Genomic DNA, 22,749 nt, shown 5'->3' on the forward strand with positions numbered 1-22,749 from the left:
ATTGATCTTAAAATGAAGGTACTTTGCTTAGATGCACACAGTACTTGCATGATGCAGTACATTTCCAACACCTATTTCATCTCATCTCTTGTGTAAGCAATACGTTATAGTACCTCTAATGTGACATGGTTTATCATGGCACTGAGTATCAGTAAAAACTGTGTGAACTCCTCTAGCACACCTAATTGAAATACTGATAAATACCTGATCTATGTAGTTTAAATGTGATCAACAGGTCTTCAGGGAGTTTAGTGGTGTTATCTTTACATTTCTTCTGATGAATCACACTTCTCAATATAGCTGACATTTTTATGAGCATTTCTCTTTCTGCAATTAGCAAATGAATACGAATTGGTATTAGCGTTTTGCAAATTACCGTGTCTTACCTACAAATACTATTATTACACAATTTAGTCTTAGATTTGGATTATCCTCAAGACATGGATATCAGAAATAGATACATAGCTTTACGTGCTACTACCTGCTTGTGAGATTATTACAATTACAATGTGCAGCTTTAGATACAACTTCTACAACATAAACACTTGCTGCTGTCAAGAAACTAGTTATCTTTAACTATTTGGGTTTGTTTAACTGAGAAGTGAAACTAAATCTATTTGGTAAAATGCAACCTGAAATACTAATATTACTGAGAAAATTGTAAACTGGCTACTATTGTATATGCATATACTTTTGTATTTTCTTGAACACATGTTACGTGTTTAAATTGCATATCTCCAAAACACTCCTGTAGTAGAAACTACATCCACAAATACAGAAACAAGCACCAAGCCATTGGAAGGCTCCAATGTATGTTATTCTAATGATGATAGTGTAATGGTGAAAGAGTAATTCATCCATCTTCAGTAAAATATTTATGTAGTAAGACTACACATTCACATACATATTATACAGGTCTTTTGCAATGTCACTAATAATCACTTTCCAAAACAAATTTCAAACCCACAACTTAAATTAGAAAAGTAACAATAAAGACAGAACAAAAAATCAAACTAAACATGAATACCTCACTTTCTCCAACAATGACGTGGAAGGGGCAATAAAAAATTGAAAACCTTTCATGTAGAAGGCCCAGATAAGATCTTAAGCATACACTTACAATACCTTAGCCCAAATAGCATACAGGCCTTAATCAATACTTTCAATAACCCCATCACTCCTGATTGTACAACAAAATTTAAAAAATCTGGAAAAGAACCATTATCATTAAACCACCTGGGAAAGACTAATCACAGAAAGAAATAACTATTCCACACACCTCCCCAAACCAACACAGATTCAAGGAGGACCACTCTGTTGTCTGTATTGTATTGGTATGGGACTTTCATTGGCTGAAAGTGTTAGCAGAAGGGGAGCAATCACCAGTTGTCAGCTTTCCATGTGTGAAAAGATGTAAGAAATACAGTTGAAGTTCATAGAGGGATCTTGGGTTCAGTTTGGAGACTGAATATCAGGCCCTTAGGACTCGCCCACCAGAAGGAGGTGATTGGATTAACAGGTTTTGAAAATGTTCAGCTTCTCTGTCCACCTTCCAAGACCAAATGCAGATATTTGTTATTGGTCCCTGGTTAGAGAGATGATGATCAATGAAAATCCATGTGAACAAGTTGCATAAACACGACAAAGGAAAAATGGACTGGAAGTCAAGCGTTTTTTTCTGATGTTTTGAGAAAGTCATTAGACGAAACGTCAGGAATAAATGCTTCACTTCCAGTCCATGTTTATAGATGATGATCACATTGTTATGTCTACAAATGTTGCTTGCTAATTGTGCTGGGGAGGTTATCTAGTAGGGTGAGTGCTGGAGTTTTTAGTGTGGTCTGGCTGCGGAGTTGTTTAGTACTACCTCTCATTAATGGACTTTAATTAGCTGTGTTTGCATTTTTTTCACTGTGTTTTCGGTGTTTTTGGTGCTGTTGTTTAGTGCTGTGCAATCACTATGCCACCCAAAAACCACTCCAAATCAAAGAATTATTCACATCAACGGACACTGTTACCCCCCGTTTAGTCTGTTAATGAGAGGTAGTACTGTTTTAGTATTTTGTTTCCTCTTTTGTCCAATGTTTGCATGTTTGTGAGCATATATGCGTGATTCACTATGGTCTTGGATCATGTGTTGGACTTATGAGCAATAGCTATTACCCTCCTGAATAAGAGCTCAGAGCTCATATATGACTGACTCTATGGGTAATGCTGTGACCTTATACACATGCACCAAACTCCCTTCCCATGAGAGTTGGAGTAATGGCCTTCAGCGCAGCAATACTAAATTGATTTCAGCCCTAGGCAAGATTTGAACTCAGACTGCTGGAGTAGTGGTTGTGAATGCTACCATTGCATCATCAAGCAATGTGTATTTACCTGATTTACCTAATTGTGTTTACTTATCTATAGTATACAGGAAAGGAGCATTGCTCATTGGATCCTGTCTCCTGTTCTCTAATTTTCTAACATACCTTAACTCAAATACATGTATGGTTCCAACTTAATCTATATCTTTGATTTCCAGTTATCATATTTAGATTTGATCTCATGTATTACTTGAGCTTAGGCTATATCATCTTCTAAGATATTCCACATATTTATGCATCTATATGGAAAACTGTATTTGTTCACATTTTTTTTTGACATGTAGTGTTTTTAATTTACTTCCAGGACCTCTTAAAGCCCTCCAATCTTTAATCAGGAGATCCCTTTTATCAAAGCAATCTGTCCCCTTTATTGACCTGAACATTATAATTATGTCACCTCTTTCTCTTCTATCTTTCAAAGTTGGTAGACCCAGTACTTTTAGTCTTTCTTCATATGGCTTATCTTCCAGGCTGGGGACCAGTTTGGTTACTACCCATTATATTCTTTCAATCTTGTGTGTGTGTGTATTTACCTAGTTGTATTTTACGGGAAGGGGAGCAATGCTCGTGGGGTCCCGTCTTCATATCTCATTTTATCTAAACTATTCATGTATTATCTAAACTATTCATGTATTGTTTTTGCACACACCACTTTCTCATCTAACTTGTTCCAAATGTCTATTACTCTGTGGGGAAAGCTGTTCTTTTTCAGATCTCTTCTATAACTGTCTTGATTTTCTTTCCGTGTCCTCTTGTATTTTTATCATTCCATTTTATTAGACCCTCTCTATCAATAGCTTCTATGCCTTTCATGATTCTATAAATAGTTATCAAATCTCCTCTCTCTCTTCTTTGCTCTAGTGTCTGTAGTTCAAGTTTTGCTAGTGTGTATTTACCTAGTTGTATTTACCTAGTTGTATTACAGTAAGTCCTTGTTACATGGTACATATGCATTCCTGAAAACCTTACTGCAAACTGAAATTACCATTTACCTAACCCATTATAACATGTAGTAATAGGATATGGCAGATGTACCTTCTCCCTGCTCTTTTCTCTTCAAAATATCTAGCGGTCACCGTATCTGTGAATTTTTCTTACCGTAAATAGAATTGAGGGCAGTAATTACCAAATACCGTAACTGTGAATTTACTGGATAAAGAATTACCATATAAGGAGGACTCATTGTAAACGGGAAGGGAACTATGCTCGTGGTGACCTGTCTTTGTATCTTTCAGCATCGAGTATCTGTGTATGTACTTACTCAAGTGAATTTTAGCTTTTAGCCTGCAAAAAATCATCAGCATAACTACTTTTTGCAAAAATTATCAGTTTTCTAAATTCTCCATTTACAATGGAGCCATACAATCCAAATACATTTCACAACAATATAAAACTTTGTTCTCTTACCTCAAGGGTTCGCCAAGTGTCTTGCAAAAATGACTCTCTGTCAGTCACCCAAGCAGGAACATTGGGCCAATGCAGCATGTACAAATCTGAATGAAACAGCAAATGATTAACAAATCATACAAAGATACACATGCACATAAAAATCATGAGAAGAGTGAAAAATGAGGAGGTTGGCAGAATATTGCAAAAAGATCTACATACTATTTTTGCATGGCTCTTAGAATGGGAAATGAGGTTCAATACCAAAAAATACAAAGTACTGGAAATGGGCAATAGTGGCAAAAAGCTATCCTTAAACTATTCCTTGGGAAGCGAACACATTACAAAAGCAAAAAAGGAGAAAGCCTTGGTAGTGTTGATAAAAGACAACCTATCACCTGAAAGATATATCAGTAGGATTGTGGAAGAGACATATGGACTACTGCAGAAGATTAAAATGGCATTCCATTATATGGATGAAGAGATGATGAAAAAAAATCATCGAAACCCTGATATGCCCAAGACTGGATTATGTGTCAGTAGTACAGTCCCCGCACAGAGTGAAGGATATAAGCAATATTGGGAGAATACAATGGCCAGCAACCAAACTGGTCCCCAGCCTGGCAGATAAACCATATGAGGAAAGACTAAAAGTATTGGGTCTACCCACTTTAAAAGACATAAGAAAAAGAGGTGACATGATTACAGTGTTCAGATCACTAAAGTGGATATACTGCATTGACAGAAGAGGTCTGACTAAAGATGGAGGGCTTTAAGAGGTCATGGAAGTCAATTAAGAAAGACCACATGTCGAAAGGATGTGAAGAAATACAGTTTTCCATATAGATGTATATATATATATATATATATATATATATATATATATATATATATATATATATATATATATATATATATATATATATTATATATATATATATATATATATATATATATATATATATATATATACTGTATATATATATATATATATATATGTATATATATATATATATATATATATATATATATATATATATGTGTGGAATACCTTTGGAGGTGATACAGCTCAAACAATACATGAGTTCAAATTTAAATATGATAATTGGAAGTCAAAGATATAGATTAAGTTGGAGCCATACATGAATTTGAGTCTATGTATGTTAGAGAATAGGAGATAGGACCCAACAAGCATTGCTCCTTTCCTGTATACTATAATTAGGTATATACACACAATATAACTGAGGGAAAGAATGATAAGGGAACAGATCAAGAGAAGCTTGAGTTTTTTTGGAGAAGTTCCAATAAAAAAAACTATGATGGTGTGGTCCCAGAGGATTGGAGGGAAGTAAGGTAAATATAACACCTATATTTAAAAAGGCATTAAAAAGTCTTCTAAAAAATTAAATAACTTAAAGTCAAACATCAATTGTGTGTAAAGTTTTTTAATCTATTGTAAAGGACAACATGGTTACATATTTGGAGAGACACAATTTATTACATGATTCCCAATATGGATTTAGAAAATACAGGTCATGTCTAACAAACATTTGAAATCTTTTAGAAGACATCACTTTGTCCTTAGATGAGGGAAACTTCAGCAAATCTTTTGACACTGTCCCTCATAAAAGATTTATTTTAAAACTAAGGTCACATGGCAATAATGGGCCAATACTAAACTAGATTAAAGAGTGGCTAACAAATAGAGTTCAACAAAGTGTCTTAATTGGTCAGACATCTAGCTGGATAACAGAAGTGGTGTTTCACAGGGGTCAGTACTTGGACTATTATTGTTTTTTATTTGTACATATGACCTGGATATAGGTTTGTACTCATATGGCTCTAAATTTGGTGATGACACAAAGACATATAAAAAGTATCTAATTAGAAGGATGCAATTTCTATTCATGAAGATGTAGATATATTATATATCTGGAGTGAGAAGTGGCAGATGAAGTTCAATAATGACAGATGTACGACAATACATATGGGTTATAATAACCTACTTTTCTATTACAGTATGAAAGATCACTGGGAATAGAATCAGACTATGAAAAAGATTTAGGGGTAATAATTTATAAAAGCTTAAAACCATCTATGCAATGTAATGATACAATAAAGAAAGCATATAAAATATTAGGATTTATATCCTATAGTACTGATTTAAAAACTAAAGAAGTAATATTAAAATGTTATACAGCATTGGTAAGACCTATTTTAGAATACTGTGTCCAAGTGTGGTCTCCTCACAAGTAGGCATAGACTTACTGGAATGTGTGCAAAGAAGAGTAACTAAACTAATTCCTAGTATTGCTCATTTAACTTATGAAGACAGATTGAAAGTACTGAATCTATATCCTTTAAAGTATAAGAAACAGTGTGGTTACCTTATCCAGGTTTTTAAACTACCGGTACTTAAAGGGATAGATAATTTCAAATTTGATTTTTCTATAGAAAATAGCAAAACAAGGGGTCATAGCTACAAAATGAAGAAATCTAGGGCAAGGCTTGAAATAAAGCAACATTTCTTTAGTAACAGAGTGGCTAATTGGTGGAATAAATTTCCTGATAATGTGGTCTCATCAAACATGTATAATTTGAAAAATAATTTAGACAATCATATGACACATAATATTGGCATCTTTTTATAGATTTAATCTTTATTTTCATATTCTATGACTTGGCACAATGTGGCAAAGAATTATTGATTATTTTGACAAGTAGCCATAATGGCCTGGCATTTTCATATTTACAAATAACTTCTTATTTTTTGCTAGACATCTCAAAATTGTTCAGATCAAGAAGCATGTTGCTTGTATAGCCCAACTGGATCTAGATTTGAAGCAAGCTCTGATGTTCTTAAGAGACGAGAATTAGTAGGGATGTAAAATCAATAATAATAATGGTAATAATCTGTCTATATACCAAGGGTTTTTTCTCCTTTATAAGGGAAGTAGTCAAATCAAAAGGTATATACCCACTCCCATCCATTTCACTTCTGCCCATTCCACTTGCATCCATCCACTCCATTCCTCTCCCATCCATCCCATTAATAATAATATTATTATTATTATTATTATTATTAATTATTATTATTATTATTATCATTATTATTATTATTATTATCATTATTATTATTATTATTGATAACAGCAACAATAATAACAACAACAACAATAACAATAATAATAATAACAACAATGACAACAATAATAATAATAATAATAATAGTATTAATTGTTGCCTCTAGTTCCAGTGATTGGAAACCCACAGCCCAAAAGCAGCTGGCAATGATCCTCAGACCTATTAGATCTCTCTAGGAAGAAACTGAGGACTGTTGTCTTGTGTTGTATTCACACAGTGTGGGACTGTTTCTCTGTTACCTGCTGAGAAGGGGTGTAGTAAATACAAGAAAAGTAAAAGTGGTATTTGCTAATGTAGATGGTTTACTATTTACCAGGGTCCCAATAATGGATATCTGCAAGAAGTGGTCTTGTTAGATGGATGTCAGAGGGATTCATCTTGCTGCTGATCTTCAAAACCTGTTATACACCTCCAGCTGGAGGTGTATGAAAATCAGTCTCCCTTATTTTTTATCATTCTCAGCTGCATCCCTCCCTGATCCAAATATCCTTAAACTCAACCTTATCTGCTAGTTTCCATGTCCTATTATTTACTTCATTTGCTGTGACTTGTGTGTTGAATTTAATTTCTAATGTGCATGTAACTCCTTCTTCATATTTACTTAACCTGGACACTTCTACTTGATCATGCATGTGCACTGGAGTAATTTCTCATGACTGATACTATTTCTTTAGTATTTCACGGTTCATGTTTTCTTCATTTCACCCATGATGTGGTCTTCTTTCTATCATGAGACCATGTTACATTTTCTTTTATCTATTACATGAAGAAACAATCAAATCAAAAAGTCTGACTGATAGAGACAAGACCCCCATAAGCTTAGCTTCTGTTCTGTATGTTACAATTAGGTCAATACAATCAGGTAAATACTTCCACCTAGTGGCCAGCGCCAAGTCTTTGGATAGGGTCCAAGGCTTCTATCAACTTCCACCATTTTTTTTATTATTTTTTATATAACATACAAACAGGGGACATACAGTGTCATCCAAACATAAAAACAGGGGACACACAGTGTCACCCATATACAACAAAGACAACAGTTCATAGTTACTTCCTGAATTCTATGAAAGGGCCTGATGATTTAGCTGGTTACCACAAGGGTTGTTATTTTTCAGTCAAAGAAAATCAAGACAATTAATTTGTTAATCCTTCAAGTGCATAAATAACATATAATGTTATTTTAATAATCCTTTTCTGCAATCTAATAACCATGACTACTTCCTTAAGAAGGGTCAGTATTTCAATCAGGTACAACATTTTAAAAGACTTACCAATATATTCAGTGCCCAGTTTCTTGCATGAACTTTCAAAAGCTGCTCTCGTGTCTTTACATCCATAGTCTGAAGGCCAACACTTGGTTGTTAGGAAAACTTCATTTCTGGGTACTTCTGATGCCTATTGTATACAAAAAAACAAAAACATAAACATCTAACTGCAAACAATCTTAATCAAAATATATTAACTACTTCAACATTGTGACAACAATGAATCAGCTTTGCAGTGGATGGGAGTGGAGTATGTGGGGATGGAATGGGTGGGAGTGGTTTTTATGCCTTCATTTTTTGGCTACCTCCTTTGTAAAGGGGAAAAAGCCATTGGTATATGTATGTATGAATGTATGTACTTCAACATTGTGTTATACTTAATCAATTTGTTACAGGAAATGCCATGTATTTACCTAGTTGTATTTATCTAGTTGTAATATACGGGAGGGGAGTTATGCTCGTGGTGACCCGTCTTTGTATCTCTCCGCATCAAGTTTTATCTTAAAATCTTGTATAGTGTTTGCACATACTGTTTTGTTGTCTAATTTGTTCCATGTATTAATCACTCTGTGTGGGAAACTATTTCTTTTCAAGTTTTTTCTATAACTATCTTTTTTCAGTTTTTTCGTGTCCTCTCGTTTTACTGTTGTCCCACACTGACAGGTCGTTCCTGTCTAAAACTTCCATTCCTTTCATTATTCTGTAGATAGTGATTTCATTCAGATGATGGAGACATATCTAAATAGGGGAACTGACTGATAAAGTCTTCATTCAGATCCAATCTCTTTACTCCTCAACTGAATAAGATTAGCCAAGGTTACCAAAACTAAAAACCTACATAATATACCATGGTGATGATGATGTATGATAAGGCAAAACAAGGCAATACACAACAATAAAAACTCAAATGTGCCCCTATTCACTTTTAAAAACCTTATAATGATTTTTTTTTTTTTTAACTTATTACATAATTTTGGGATGCAGATGTATATGCAATAGTGTTTTCTCTGTTTGGCAAATACCTCCATCCAGCCTAGACCCCCTTCTTTTTTCTTCTTTCAGTCTCTTTTTTAAGGAGAACAACAGCACCCTGGTAAGTACCCTCCAATATCTACCAACTTGTGATATTGTAACAAAACTAGTCCCTCAGACATGGATCATGAACAAAGGACCCATCACATCACAGAAACATGCATACTTCTCTCCAACAAAACACCTACCACTGATAAATCTACATAATATAGAAAAAATGGATTTACTGTATACATACACCTAAACCCTCAGCCAAAAATACCCTGCAACAAAGACACATATTAAACTACAAATGCACATTAGTTTGAGGCTATGATAAACAGGAGACAGAACTCAATGAGAATTGCTCCTTTTCTGTATACTACAATTAAGTAAATACAAACATGCACACAGACCTAAAGCAGTTCTTACATAAGCACACCATACACATAAAATAAATACAAAAATTTTAACTCTTGTCACAGACCAACTCATAAAGATGGAGTCAGGAAAAATCACTAAATTATAGACCACTATCCCCAACCAGTATGATAGGAAAATTATGTGAGAGAACTGTAAAAGATATGTGAGATAAATACTTTGGAGAGATGAGTATTTTGGCAGATTCAACTTGCTTTTACAACTGGAAGATCGTATGTATCAAACCTGTTGAATTTTTACTCAAGGATGTGCTGCAAGAGAGGAAGTCTTGGTGGGTTGCATGTACTTAGATCTAGAGACCACCTTCAACACAGCATCTTACAATCTACTACTATGAAAATTGGAGCATATTTGAAGACTTAGAGGTAAGCTACTTGACTAAATGAAGGATTTCCTCAAAGACTCATACATGAGAACAGTAATACAGGATAAGATATCAAGGCAATAACTAGCAGAGTCCCATAAGGGTTGGCATAAGCACCAGTAACATTACTGATCAATATAAATCTAACATTGCCTTGAGTTTCACAAAGTGAAAAACTCACAGCTCCACTCTTGTGGGTGAGGAGTTGGGTGGGTGGGTGTAAGGTCACAGCATTACCCATAGATTGGTCATATGTGAACTCTGAGCTTTCATCTGGAAAAGTAATAGCTGTCGATCATGAGTCCAAGATGTGACTCAAGACTGTGGTGAATCACAGTTCTCTCAGGGAAGAAACTATGAACTGTTGCCTATGTTGTGATTCACCAAGGTCTTCGATCATATATTGGACTCATGATTGACAGCTATTATGCTCCTGGATGAGAGCTCAGAATTCATATATGGTATGATCTATGGGTGATGCTGTGATCTTTACATGCACAAACACACACCCAAGACCTTCCCCACCAGATTTGGAGCACCAGTTCACAGTGCTGTAATGTTTATCCCCCCCATCCCCAAGCCCTGGGAGGGGCACGAACTTGCACTGCTGAATTAGAGGTGTAGGACTGCTTCCATGTCATTGGCTGGAAGTGGAAGAGAAAGGGAAGCAGTTACAGCTGCCGGCTCTCCATATGTGAAAAAAAATGTAAGGAATACATTTGAAGTTAATCGAGAGAGCTTCTGGGTTCAGAACAAAGACTAAATGTCAGCTATGAAGGGTCCTCCTGATGGAGGTGAGGAGGTGAATGGGTTTTCAAAATGTGTAGCTTCACTATCCATCTTGCTCGACCACCACACACAGGTGTGGTGTACATGTACCCTGCAAGTATGCTTGCAAGTGCAAATTGATGCACGATGAGTTGTGTGGTAGTCTGACCTGACTGAACACTTGAAGGCTAGGAAGGGTCACCCCAATTAGGTCACGTCTGGTCAAGGCGTCAGACTGGTCCTAGGCATATATTCTGCCTGCCCCAAGCGGGCAGCCAATTCAGTTGGCCAGTTATTCCGTCAGTCAGTCAGTCTGACCTCTGTACTGTAGAGCATCACTAGGCCTTCGTGGTCGGTCCCCCATGTGGGGATCATGCCACATCAGTCCTTAGGCCGACGCACGAGTATCCACCAGAATAAAGCGCACAAGCCAAACCGATTGTCAATCTCTCCCTACATCACCTAGTCCAGTAACACACACCAGTATGTTTCACAGGTACCTATCATTGATCCCACCTATGTAAATGACATGATGGACGATAAGACAAGATTTTTGCAGATGATGCCAAGTTCATGAGAAGACTAAAAGGCGAGGAAGTCTGCAACGACGAACTACAAATTACTGGAAAAAAGTGCGACATTTTTTTAATGAGGATATGTTTGTGATATTTCTGTAAAATAGTACATGGTAGCATAGGTTTATAAGAGTGTTTTCTGTGAAAAAGGTAAAAATTAATTGAAAATTTTCATTCATTATTCCAGCCAGACTTCATACATCTTCACAGAATTCTCCTTTCACTTTTAGCTTGGGGATTCCTTACCTGTATTGCTATACAATGTGTTACAAAAAAGAAAAAATCCCACAACAAATACAAATAACAAGTAACTTACTATAAGAGATTCTGCAATGAAACTTTCGCAGCCATAACGTTTTGCTGTATCAATGAGACGGTATCCACACCTTTTGAGAGCGTGTACCACTGCAGCATGACTGTAGCCCCCCGTGTGTGATGTTCCTGTAAAATTTGGCTCATACCCAAACATCAATACAGAATTTGTTAAGTAAAAATCGTAACAAATAAAAAAGGGAAATTGTTTCTTTGAATAAGTTTTAAAACCATTATGAACTATTGTAAAAGGAATACATCATTCAAAAAGAATAAACAATCACAAGTATGAACATAAAGTTGACTGAGTCCACATAGGTTACTTCAAAAGCAATGAGTACTGTAGATGGAACAACCAATTAATTATAATTTACTTACCAAGTCCAAGAATAGGCATTTTGACTCCATTCTGCAACACAACGTGTTTGGCTACATTGCTGTAAACATCTGCCATTCCGTGTTTCTGAGATACTCTGCAATTTATATGAGATATGTTATTAGAAAAAAAATATATATATGCTAGCCTTTAACAGAAAAGATTAATTGTACTGTAGAACTTGAAACACCTTATTTACCTACAGATAATATTTTTACTCCCTGATAATATCTATCTACATACTAAGGCACATAGCAACCAATTTCACTAAAATTTGTTTAATTTTCCTCTTAGTTCCTTATAGATGTCAGTTATAAAATATATATATATATATATATATATATATATATATATATATATAATAAAAAATATATATATATATATATAAGATGGTAACATTGTTAATTATTAAATCAGAGTAAGAAACATAATTCTCATATTACTACACCCACTACTCAGGTCAGAAGCAATGCAGTAAGACACAGCACATCCACAGCAGGGCTGCTTCATTTGCACAGCAACCTCCTCTCCTTGCCCTTTCTACATCATACTTTTCATACTCTTTATTACCAAGAAATAATTAAACCTCACTGAATTTTCTTGCAGTTTCAAGATGATTATTCATTCGAGGGGCATTTAGACCTCAATTTAACCCACAAACTGCATGAAGTTTTCCCCCAGCTGAGTAAGACTGCCTAGTAGAAGCCAGGCAGTATGACCTTAATGATTTTATTCTAATATTCTGGAAGTTACTGCCTTCAATGGGGGAAATTATGACTACTGAAACTATTAATGGAGCAGGACTTCAGGACAAGATGGCTACAAATATAGGAAATACTACAAGTGTAACAAATTTAGTGAATGCTGAAGAATATTCCCTTCAATATGACTAACAAAGAGAAATCATCTCCACAATAATTGAGATAAACATTTCCCAAGATGTGCAGCACGAAAGAGACACTAAAAGAAATGTTGGAAAAAATTATATGAAAATATTATGATATAGAGTAGAATGTTACCTCAAAATCAGTGTCACTGTAAGAAAGATTGAGACAAAAAACATGAATACATTATATATAATATATAATATATATATATATATATATATAATACATATATATATATATATATATATATATATATATATATATATATATATATATATATATATATATATATATATACATACATACATATACCAAGGCTTTTTCCCCCTTACAAGGGAGGTAGCCAAAAAGGAAAAGGCATAAAAATATTCCCACCCATTCCATCCCTGAATACACTCCACACCCCTCCACCCTCCCTCTCATCCCTGCACCTTGTCCACTGCCCTGGGTCAGAAGCAGTGTCGTAAGACACAGCACATCCACAGCAAGGCCGCTTCATTAAATCGGCGATCCCCCCTCTCCGTCTCCCCATGCATAAAAAAGAAAAGGAAAAAAAAAAAATATATATATATATATATATATATATATATATATATATATGTATATATATATATATATATATATGTATATATATATATATAATTTATAACACCCATGACTTGATGGCGCGGTGGTAGCGTTCGCGGCCACCACTACGGCGGTCCAGGTTCGAATCCCGCACAGGGTTGAAATAATTTTAGTATCGCTGCGCTGCGAGTAGCTACTCCAACTCTCGTGGGTGGGGAGTTGGGTGTGTATGTGCATGTAAGATCACATCATTACCCACAGATCGGTCATATACGAGTTCTGAACTCTCTTCTGGGAGGATGATAGCTGTCGATCACGAGTCCGACACGTGATCCAAGACAATGGTGAATCATATATATATATATATATATATTAGAACTTTGGTTCTCGAATGTCTCAAGTCGAACTAATAGGTTCTCGAAAAAAAAAAAAAAAAAAAAATATCGAGAATTTTTGCTTTGGAAGTCGACCAAAATTTCGGTTCTCGACAAATCCGAACAGAGGAAAATGGGGAATAGAACGAAATTATCATTATTTATTTGTTTACTTTTGTGGGGGCGGTGAGAAATATCACTCTGATAAAGCTGCATCCAGTAGATCAGAGATCAGTAAACTTGTTTTGGCCCTCGGGTCTTGGATCACGTGTTGGACTCATGATAGACAGCTATTTCCCTCCCGGAAGAGAGCTCAGAGCTCATATGTGACCGATCTATGGGTAATGCTGTGACCTTACACACACACACACACACCCAACTCCCCGCCCACAAGACTTGGAGTAACGACTGGCAGCGCAGCGATACTGAAATTATTTCAGCCATAGGCGGGATACGAACCCGGGCCGCCGTAGTGACGGTCGGGAACTCTACCAACTGCGCCACGAGTAGTGTGTGTGTGTGTGATTCACCATGGTCCTTGGATCATGTGTTGGACTCGTGATCGACAGCTGTTTTCCTCCCGTAAGAGAGCTCATAGCTCGTATATGACCGATTTATGGATAATGTTGCGACCTTACACGCATCCCCCCAACTCCTCGACAACGAGAGTTGGAGTAACAACCTGCAGCGCAGCGATACTGTGTGTGTGTGTATGGATAGTGTATCCATTACAATATATATAAAATATAAAATACAAGCAGAAAAGTGTCAAAGATAATGTATGTCAAAACAAAAATTGGTTATCATATAACAGCAATAAAATTGTTATATATGGTACCTTACACAAACTAATATTCTTTAGTCGTGCTGTTTACAGTACATCTTGGCAGAATGTTTAAGAATAGAGAACAACAATTCATATATATATATATATATATATATATATATATGTGTGTGTGTGTGTGTGTATCTGCAATAAAACACTGGGAACGTGTTTTTTTTATAAATGCAAGGTAACCACTTTAGAAAATAAACAAACGGAGAAGAGCACTTTCGTATATCACATCCAGTGGATGTAATACACTGGATGTAATATACAAAAGCGCTCTGCCCCATCTGTTTATTTTCTAAAGTGGTTACCTTGCATATATATATAGAGATATATATATATATATATATATATATATATATATATCTATATATATATGATGAAGGTGGAAAAAGAAGTCACGGGTCTAGTGCCGAGTTACTGAGTTTATTCCTGACCGGTTTCTTCAGACATTTCTCTGAAGAAGCATAGAGCGAAACCGGTCAGGAATAAACTCAGGAACTCGGAATTAGACCCGTGACTTCTTTTTCCACCTTCATCAACTTGTCACAATGTACCAGCATATATACATATATATATATATATACATATATATATATATATATATATATATATCTTTTTCAACCACATATCACATTTAATTCCGTACCATCGCAAATGAGATTGAGAATCGCTCGGAGGCATCCGTTGGAAATTGAAACGTAGACGAGTCCAACGGATGCCTCCTTCGAGCGATTCTCAGTCTCGTTTGCGATGGTACGGAATTAAGTGATATGTGGTTGAAAAATATATTAATTGATCACGGGGAACCATTCAGTGTGTATATATATATATATATATATATATATATATATATATATATATATATATATATATATATATATATATATATATATATATATATTTATGAACATACTTTAATGTAATTCAATACATACACATATACGTAAATCTACTAGAACGAAAGATGTTTTACGGGTTTCTATAGGTAGGAACTAACATCACAACATCAGAGACGGTAAAGGTCGAATATGACTTTGCAGCCAGGCAACGGTGAGTCGACTCAAGTTGCCAACGAAAACGAGCAAAATGTCAACAAACCCAACTTGAAAATTTAACAAATTATACGATTTACTTAGAAGCAGAACTGTGAACAAAGGGTTTTCGTACACATAAGTTGTACTATTAGTCCATAGTGACGGAGATAAAGAAAACTAATTATAAAGGCAGATCTCTATCCTGTGAGAAACAGGAACAAACTAAAGATATCCTGAACTTACTAAACCGACATCCAAAACATACTATAATGCACAACAGTGTCGTGTAATTGTCTATAAATATAGAAATATTGGTAAACTAACACTTTTACGAACAACCTCTATCTTGCGAAACACAAACCCGTACGAATTGGGTGAATCTAATACAATAACGGGAGTAAGTTTTGGTGGCATTCACAATGAAAAAAATATTATCATTATTATTAATTCACGGGTCAATCATTCATCGGCAACAAGATAACATTTGCTCAACATAGACACATCAAAGATGGAAAATATATATTTGCTATATTACATTACATTAAATTCACACCATGGACACAGGTGCGCATTATACAGGCGCACGGAGTTTTATAAAACAATGTGAATAAATTAATTATGTACACGTTATTCAATGAATAACGTTATGTTCGTGTATCACCTCACCTAAGAAAATAACCTTACCAATGAAAAAATAGTTATCAGATGTCAGCTGCGTGTATTTTATTTCAAATTCGGTACAGTATATTATCTGCAGAATAATCTTTTAATATTATCATGACAAGTTTAATAAGACGTCAATCCTGTCAGTGACATTTATAGCAATGTTTGAGACATAATATGGGATCAGGTAGCTACGTACATGAAGCATATTTAAATGTTTTGTATCGTGTGCAGATGTAGGCTAATATAGCAATATATTAACGTTTTATATGGTGTTTTTAAATCGTGCACTAACAGTCGCATAGAATAAAAATATATATAAACATGTACATTTTCAAAATCACGGTCATAGGTTGACAGAATTATGGTCGACACTACGAAAGCGGTTGGGGATTTCAGTTTGAAATCACGGGCCACTGAGAATTTTACGTAAACACCGTATTCACCTTCACACGAACCACTATTGGCATTATAAGTTCAATTAACATCTCTTCAACATCACAAGAAACAGTCTTTTTCCAGGAAATACCACATCTTGCCATTAATGATTATCCTATTCACATCTGAACTCCCAGGAATGTTTTATCTTCATGTCTTTTACATATTTGCCACAGGACAAATCTGTCCTACTACGTCGAAGGACAAAATCTGTTGCGTCCTCTCTACTGACCTCAATTATTTAATCATACGGTCACTTTCCTTCTTCCAGATTATGCCGATGTTCATCTATTGTATTTTGTAAACTGTCAGTTCATGTGTTTCATTCAAAATGTGTTAAAACTAAGAGTATGAATGTCTCGCTCTGTTCCACTTGAAAAGTGAAGTCTTAACCTTAGGGAATCTTGGCACACTTGTTGCCTCTGCCTAAACATTACCTGCGCCACTACGCTGTACTATAAATACAAACGCACGTCATGTTGTATTCGAGCAGTGTATATACTTGCATCAAACTGATACATATTTGACTGTACAGAAGGGTGATAGTATGATACTATCACTCTCTAGTTTGCATAAATCCCTATATATTCCCTGTTTCCGGGTACTTTCTTACTTGTAGAACGTTTGTCTGTATTCCGTCTTGGTGAATTAACGGTCTCACTTAGGACCTCTCATGCTGGGGTCCGTCTATAGCACAATCGTTTGTTTCCCATTTTAATATATTTTTTTCTCAATCTATGCAAACGCTTAAAAATGAATTTAAATATAATCTTGCCAAAAAAAAATCTTAACACAAAGTCAAATGCATGATAAAAACTACTAATATGTTCAAAATAAAACTGAGATAGCTACAGTACTGGAAAAAAGAACATTTGATTCACATGTTTGCATCATTGCATGCAAGTGATATTTTAAACGAAGTTTATCTCTAATCAATAAATTATTAGAAAAAGCCAGTGCATAGGAGTGAAATGTCATTTTTCAAATTGAGTTTCTTGACGTCTTTTTTCAACTCAAGTTTGTAAACACTAACTTGATTAGGCGAAAGAAACCCACGCCATCCTTACCTCATCAATCGTAACCTAGCAACTGCGTGATCAGAAGCGATCGTGATTGGTCGAGGAAGAAAGCAGACGTAATTTATTTACAGTTTTTAAGATATAACCATATCACCTATCTCCCTTGTGAGGTTAGCCCCTGCAAAATTTAATTCTATTCCACTCAGATGGATATTTTTTAATTACTCAGCATACGCAGTCTTCTGACGATGTTAATTTTGTAGCAATTTAGACGATTCATTTTTGTTCTTAGATACTCGTCCTTGTCTTTATTCGATTGCTCAGGGGCGCAGTGAAGACTGACTTACTCCTCCTCCTCCTCCTCCTCCTCCTGCTCTTCTTATTTTTCTGAGTTTGTTCTTGTGACGTAGGTTTGATAGGAGTGTGCCAGATTGACAAAATCTCTCTCCACTTTATGGCGGTTGTCCAAGACCGGACGACTGACCAAGACGATATGACGTCATGTCGCTTAGTATTTTCCCTGCGTGAACCGGATTTTTCCGGATTTCGTGCCACAAACAGATTAATAAATACACAGATGAATAAATGAATCGATAGATAGATAAATAAATAAATAAACAAACAAGTACATAAAACAGACACATAAATAAGATAACCAAAGGATATTTTATACGATCAAAATGAAAATGAAACAATGCAGGGCGGTATATTGCATGGTAAAGTTGTTAGGATAATTGTCTGAACTGGATTTGGTTAAGGAAAGCTAGGCTACGTTCACAAATATTAATATTATATCAAAAATAGCTCACAGAAATACAATAATTTCATCCCTATAGATTATTTTGATACAAATTGTATTTACCTTATTAATTTACCTTGTGTATAGTTGTGTGGGTTGAGGTGTTCTGAATTGACTGAATACTTAAAAGTGTGTTCAATGGCAATAAAAGTCATCCATATTTTTTCACTCTGTTTTTTGTTCGAAAGACATTCCTCTTACATTCAAGGTCTCTTTAATGCATTCACCTCCTCATTCTTGACCTCTCTGTTCACTTCATCCATTTTATACTTTAAATTATCTTTTTTTAATATTCGTCACTCATTCTTTCCATATGTCCAAACCATCCCATTTCTTAATCTGTTTTTGTAATAATTATCATATCTTTCATACATTTAATCTCAAATACATATTATTTTATGTTGTCACCCCGAAATGTATAAATCTATTTCGATATTTTCTTTATCCATAGTGACGGTCTTTGTATATTCTATTCTGGATAAACCCAGACGACAGGATTTTACCATATTGTTGATGATAATGGCTTCTTGTATTTATTTGATTGTATCAATTTATTTACTTATCCTTTCCTTCCCTCCATCCTTTATTCATTTATATACTTATTTGATTTGTTTGTTGTTATTTATTAAGTGCGCTGAAAATATTTCAGTTAATATTTAGTTTGAAAAGTGCCTTCACTCTAGTGGGCAGCATCGTCGTAAGCGACATGACGTCACGTCGACTTCAAACTTAGACATATGTGACGTCACTTGAAAATCCCGCCTCTTTGGACTTCACACGAGCAAGAAATAGTCAGTATTTGTCCGTCGATACAATACATAAGGGGTGATCACACTGGGCTTTGGTTACAATATTGTATTTTTCAAATCTCCAAATATCAAATTGTCTTTCTATAATATACAGCAAAGTTGAACGATGAATTAAGAGATTTGTAAACCTATACGAATACTGTTGAAATATTTTTAGAAAAATCTAGATTTATGTAAGCGAAACCATATCTTAGTTATTCAAGTTGAGGTTGAAGGTAGGATGTGGGAGGAAAAATAGCCCAGGGAACCGAGTAGACATAGATTACTGTGTCAACAGACAAAAATCGAGGATTTTTTCGCTCGTCTGAATGTCATTTTAATCGCCATGTTGAGGTATCTGGAAACTCATTTCGAACGAATTATTTCATAATGGTTATCTTGTCAATTTGTTTCAACAATATATATATATATATATATATATATATATATATATATATAGATATATATACGTGCACACACACACACACACGCACACACACACACACACACACACATATATATATATATATATATATATATATATATATATATATACATAGTGTGTTCATTGTGATAGTTATTCAGTTTTTCCTCGTATTCTCAATTTTCCTGATTAAAATTCTGCCATTAACCGGGTGAACAGAGAGTAGGTCTCCGCATTCCTCCGTTTCGTTTCCTTTGATTGTAGAACTCAACGTTTCGTCTTGAAAAAGACATTATCAGGAGTAAGCTGCAAATAACAAAAATACACTCCTCCTCCCTCCTCTTCTTCCGGCTCTTACAAAGGATTACAAAGGCGGAGCATGCCGACAGGAGACCTTTTGGTCCATATCTAGGTCGGATGCGAAAAAAATCATAATAATAAATGAATAAATAAAAACTATAATAATGTAAATAACAAATAAAATACATAAATAAATGCATATAGTTAAATGATAAACAAACAGGTAATAGTAAATAATAATAAATTGACATATAACTAATGATAAATGAAAATCAAACAGACAAATGATAACAAAACAAAAATAAATAATTTAAGATAAATGATAATCATTACAGCATCTTGCTTAGGTGTTTAACTAAATAATTCTTAAAGCTTCGAACTGAACTACAATGCACTGCCTCTGCAGGAAGTTTATTCCATTCATAAACTACACGGTTGGCGAAGTTGTTTCTACCCACTTCCAAATTGAATTTATTTCCGGACAGTTTGAGACCATTGTTTCTTGTCTGATTCTCATTCAGTGAGAATTTTTTGTCACTTTTGATGTTGTCAATTCCCTTTAGAATTTTAAAGACCTCCCCCCCCCCTTCAGTAATATCTCCCTCTTCCACCTCTCCCCCTGATTTCTGAGGCCACATTATTGGCCCTTGGGAGGTCCGACCGCCTGACCCATGGGTTACCAACTTTTCATTTTCGTAGTGGTTCCTTGCATATTTTTGTAAATCACGTGTTGTTTGTGATTCCTTTGTATATATATATATATATATATATATATATATTTATATATATATATATATATATATATATATATATATAACGTATATCTCATGCTTGTAATTCTCCACACCTACCTTTAAATGTGATTACCCGCTTTTTCACCACTATCTTGTATTGTACCCCTCCCACATATTACCAGAATTGTTCTTATATAATTTGTATATTTGACTTTTGCGCAATTGTCATCGTTGCTTTACGTGATTGTGTATTTTTTGTTATTGCAGTTTACTCCTGATAATGTCTTTCTGAAGACGAAACGTTGAGCTCTACGATTAAAGGAAATGGAGCAGAGGAATACAGAGACCTATTTAGCCTCTGTTCACCCGGTTAATGGCGGAAATTTAATCAGGAGAATTGAGAATACGGGGAGAAAGCTGAATAACTACTACAATGATGTCGTTTTTAATTCTACGTATATATATATATATATATATATATATATATATATATGTATATATATATACTGTATATATCTGGATGCATGTATGTGTGTGTGTGTATGCATATACATATGTATATATATATATGTGTATATAATATACATACAGTATGTATGTATATATATATATTATATATGTATATATATATATATATATGTATATATATATATATATATATATATATATATATATATATATATATATATATATATATATACATATATATATTGCCCCCAATTGGCCAATTGTGCGTTCGAATATTGGACATTACCTCCCAAAGTCTGCATGGCGTATTCGCGATTATTATTTTTCGCGTTCTTAACCAGCTGATTTTTTTTACCGCTTAAAAGTTTTGTATCTTACATATTACTCTATACTACAGAACTTTGTCTAAGGAATAGTGGATACCATAATTTTGTAATCGTTCACATATTTGCATGCATACGTGATTTAGCGATTACAGCATTGCAAATATTGTGTACTAACCCACCAAAGTCGACATTCCGTCAGGCTCGCTGCATTTCATAAAATGGTAGTTCCATTTTTTTTTTAAGTGAAACGACATATCCATCCACAAACTCATTCTAAAAAAAAAAAATCGCTTCTATTCTTCTGTTTCTTGATGCTTTTTGTACAGTTCCTGGGAGTGACTTTTTGAAATAAATAAATTTATATACCAATAATAAATGAATAAATGAATAAGCGAATATATAAATGAATGGATAAAAATAAATAAGTACATACACAAACAAATCAATAGATAAATAAATAGATAAATAAATGAAAAAATATATATACATAAATCAATGATTTAAAACGATCTAAACATTCTAAAGGTTAACGGAAATCTTAATCTTGGTGTTATCTTCCTCTGATGTATAAGACTGTTTATCACTAAGTAGCAAATATGCTAATTACGTACTAGTCTATGCAGCACAAGTTGCATTTAGATAATTTATGATCAATTTCCTCTCTAAGGAGGAAAATCCGGGTTTTAAATGTGACGAGGATTTGGAATCCCGTTGTGTTGAAACGGAATACAGAAATAATCGTATTTAATTTTAAATCTAAGTCCAAAATAGTTCGTTAAAACGTGCAAATAGGCGGGCTTAGAATGACGTCACGTCGCTCTGTCCGGTTTAAAATCTACAAAACGTGACGTCATGTCGACAATGTCGACATTTTCGACAACTGTACACACACTTACAATTTTTCTACATGACTTTTATTTCATTTTTGTATTACTGGGATCTGATGCAATACTTTCATTTTATCTGAAAAAGGGATGGAAGATGTGTGTATTATTACACTTTTGCCTCATTTTACTTTTTTTTCATTTCATAAGAAAAATGAAAGTATTGGTGGTTTGAATTTATATGTGTGTGTATATATA

The 22,749-nt window shown here is 34.4% G+C and overlaps 1 protein-coding gene across 9 annotated transcripts in view; it reads right to left on the reverse strand.

Annotated features, from left to right (window-relative positions):
* LOC143038419 (putative oxidoreductase ZK1290.5) overlaps positions 1-17,474 on the reverse strand; it is a 28,571-nt gene extending 11,097 nt beyond the window's left edge. For 3 of the 9 annotated variants that reach the window (XM_076207585.1, XM_076207577.1, XM_076207584.1), the window contains exons 1-5: positions 17,203-17,258; positions 12,017-12,111; positions 11,643-11,767; positions 8,174-8,297; positions 3,780-3,865 (exon numbers count right to left, since the gene is read on the reverse strand). In XM_076207585.1, the coding sequence (XP_076063700.1) occupies positions 3,780-3,865; positions 8,174-8,297; positions 11,643-11,767; positions 12,017-12,111; positions 17,203-17,243 (471 nt within the window). In that variant the 5' untranslated portion in view covers positions 17,244-17,258. The other 6 variants (XM_076207579.1, XM_076207578.1, XM_076207582.1 and 3 more) reach the window with 6 other exon arrangements.
* Between the last annotated feature and the right edge of the window lie 5,275 nt (positions 17,475-22,749).

Source organism: Oratosquilla oratoria, chromosome 24 (genome assembly GCF_046742065.1).
Source record: "Oratosquilla oratoria isolate Oo_2021 chromosome 24, ASM4674206v1, whole genome shotgun sequence".
Lineage (NCBI taxonomy): Eukaryota > Metazoa > Arthropoda > Malacostraca > Stomatopoda > Squillidae > Oratosquilla > Oratosquilla oratoria.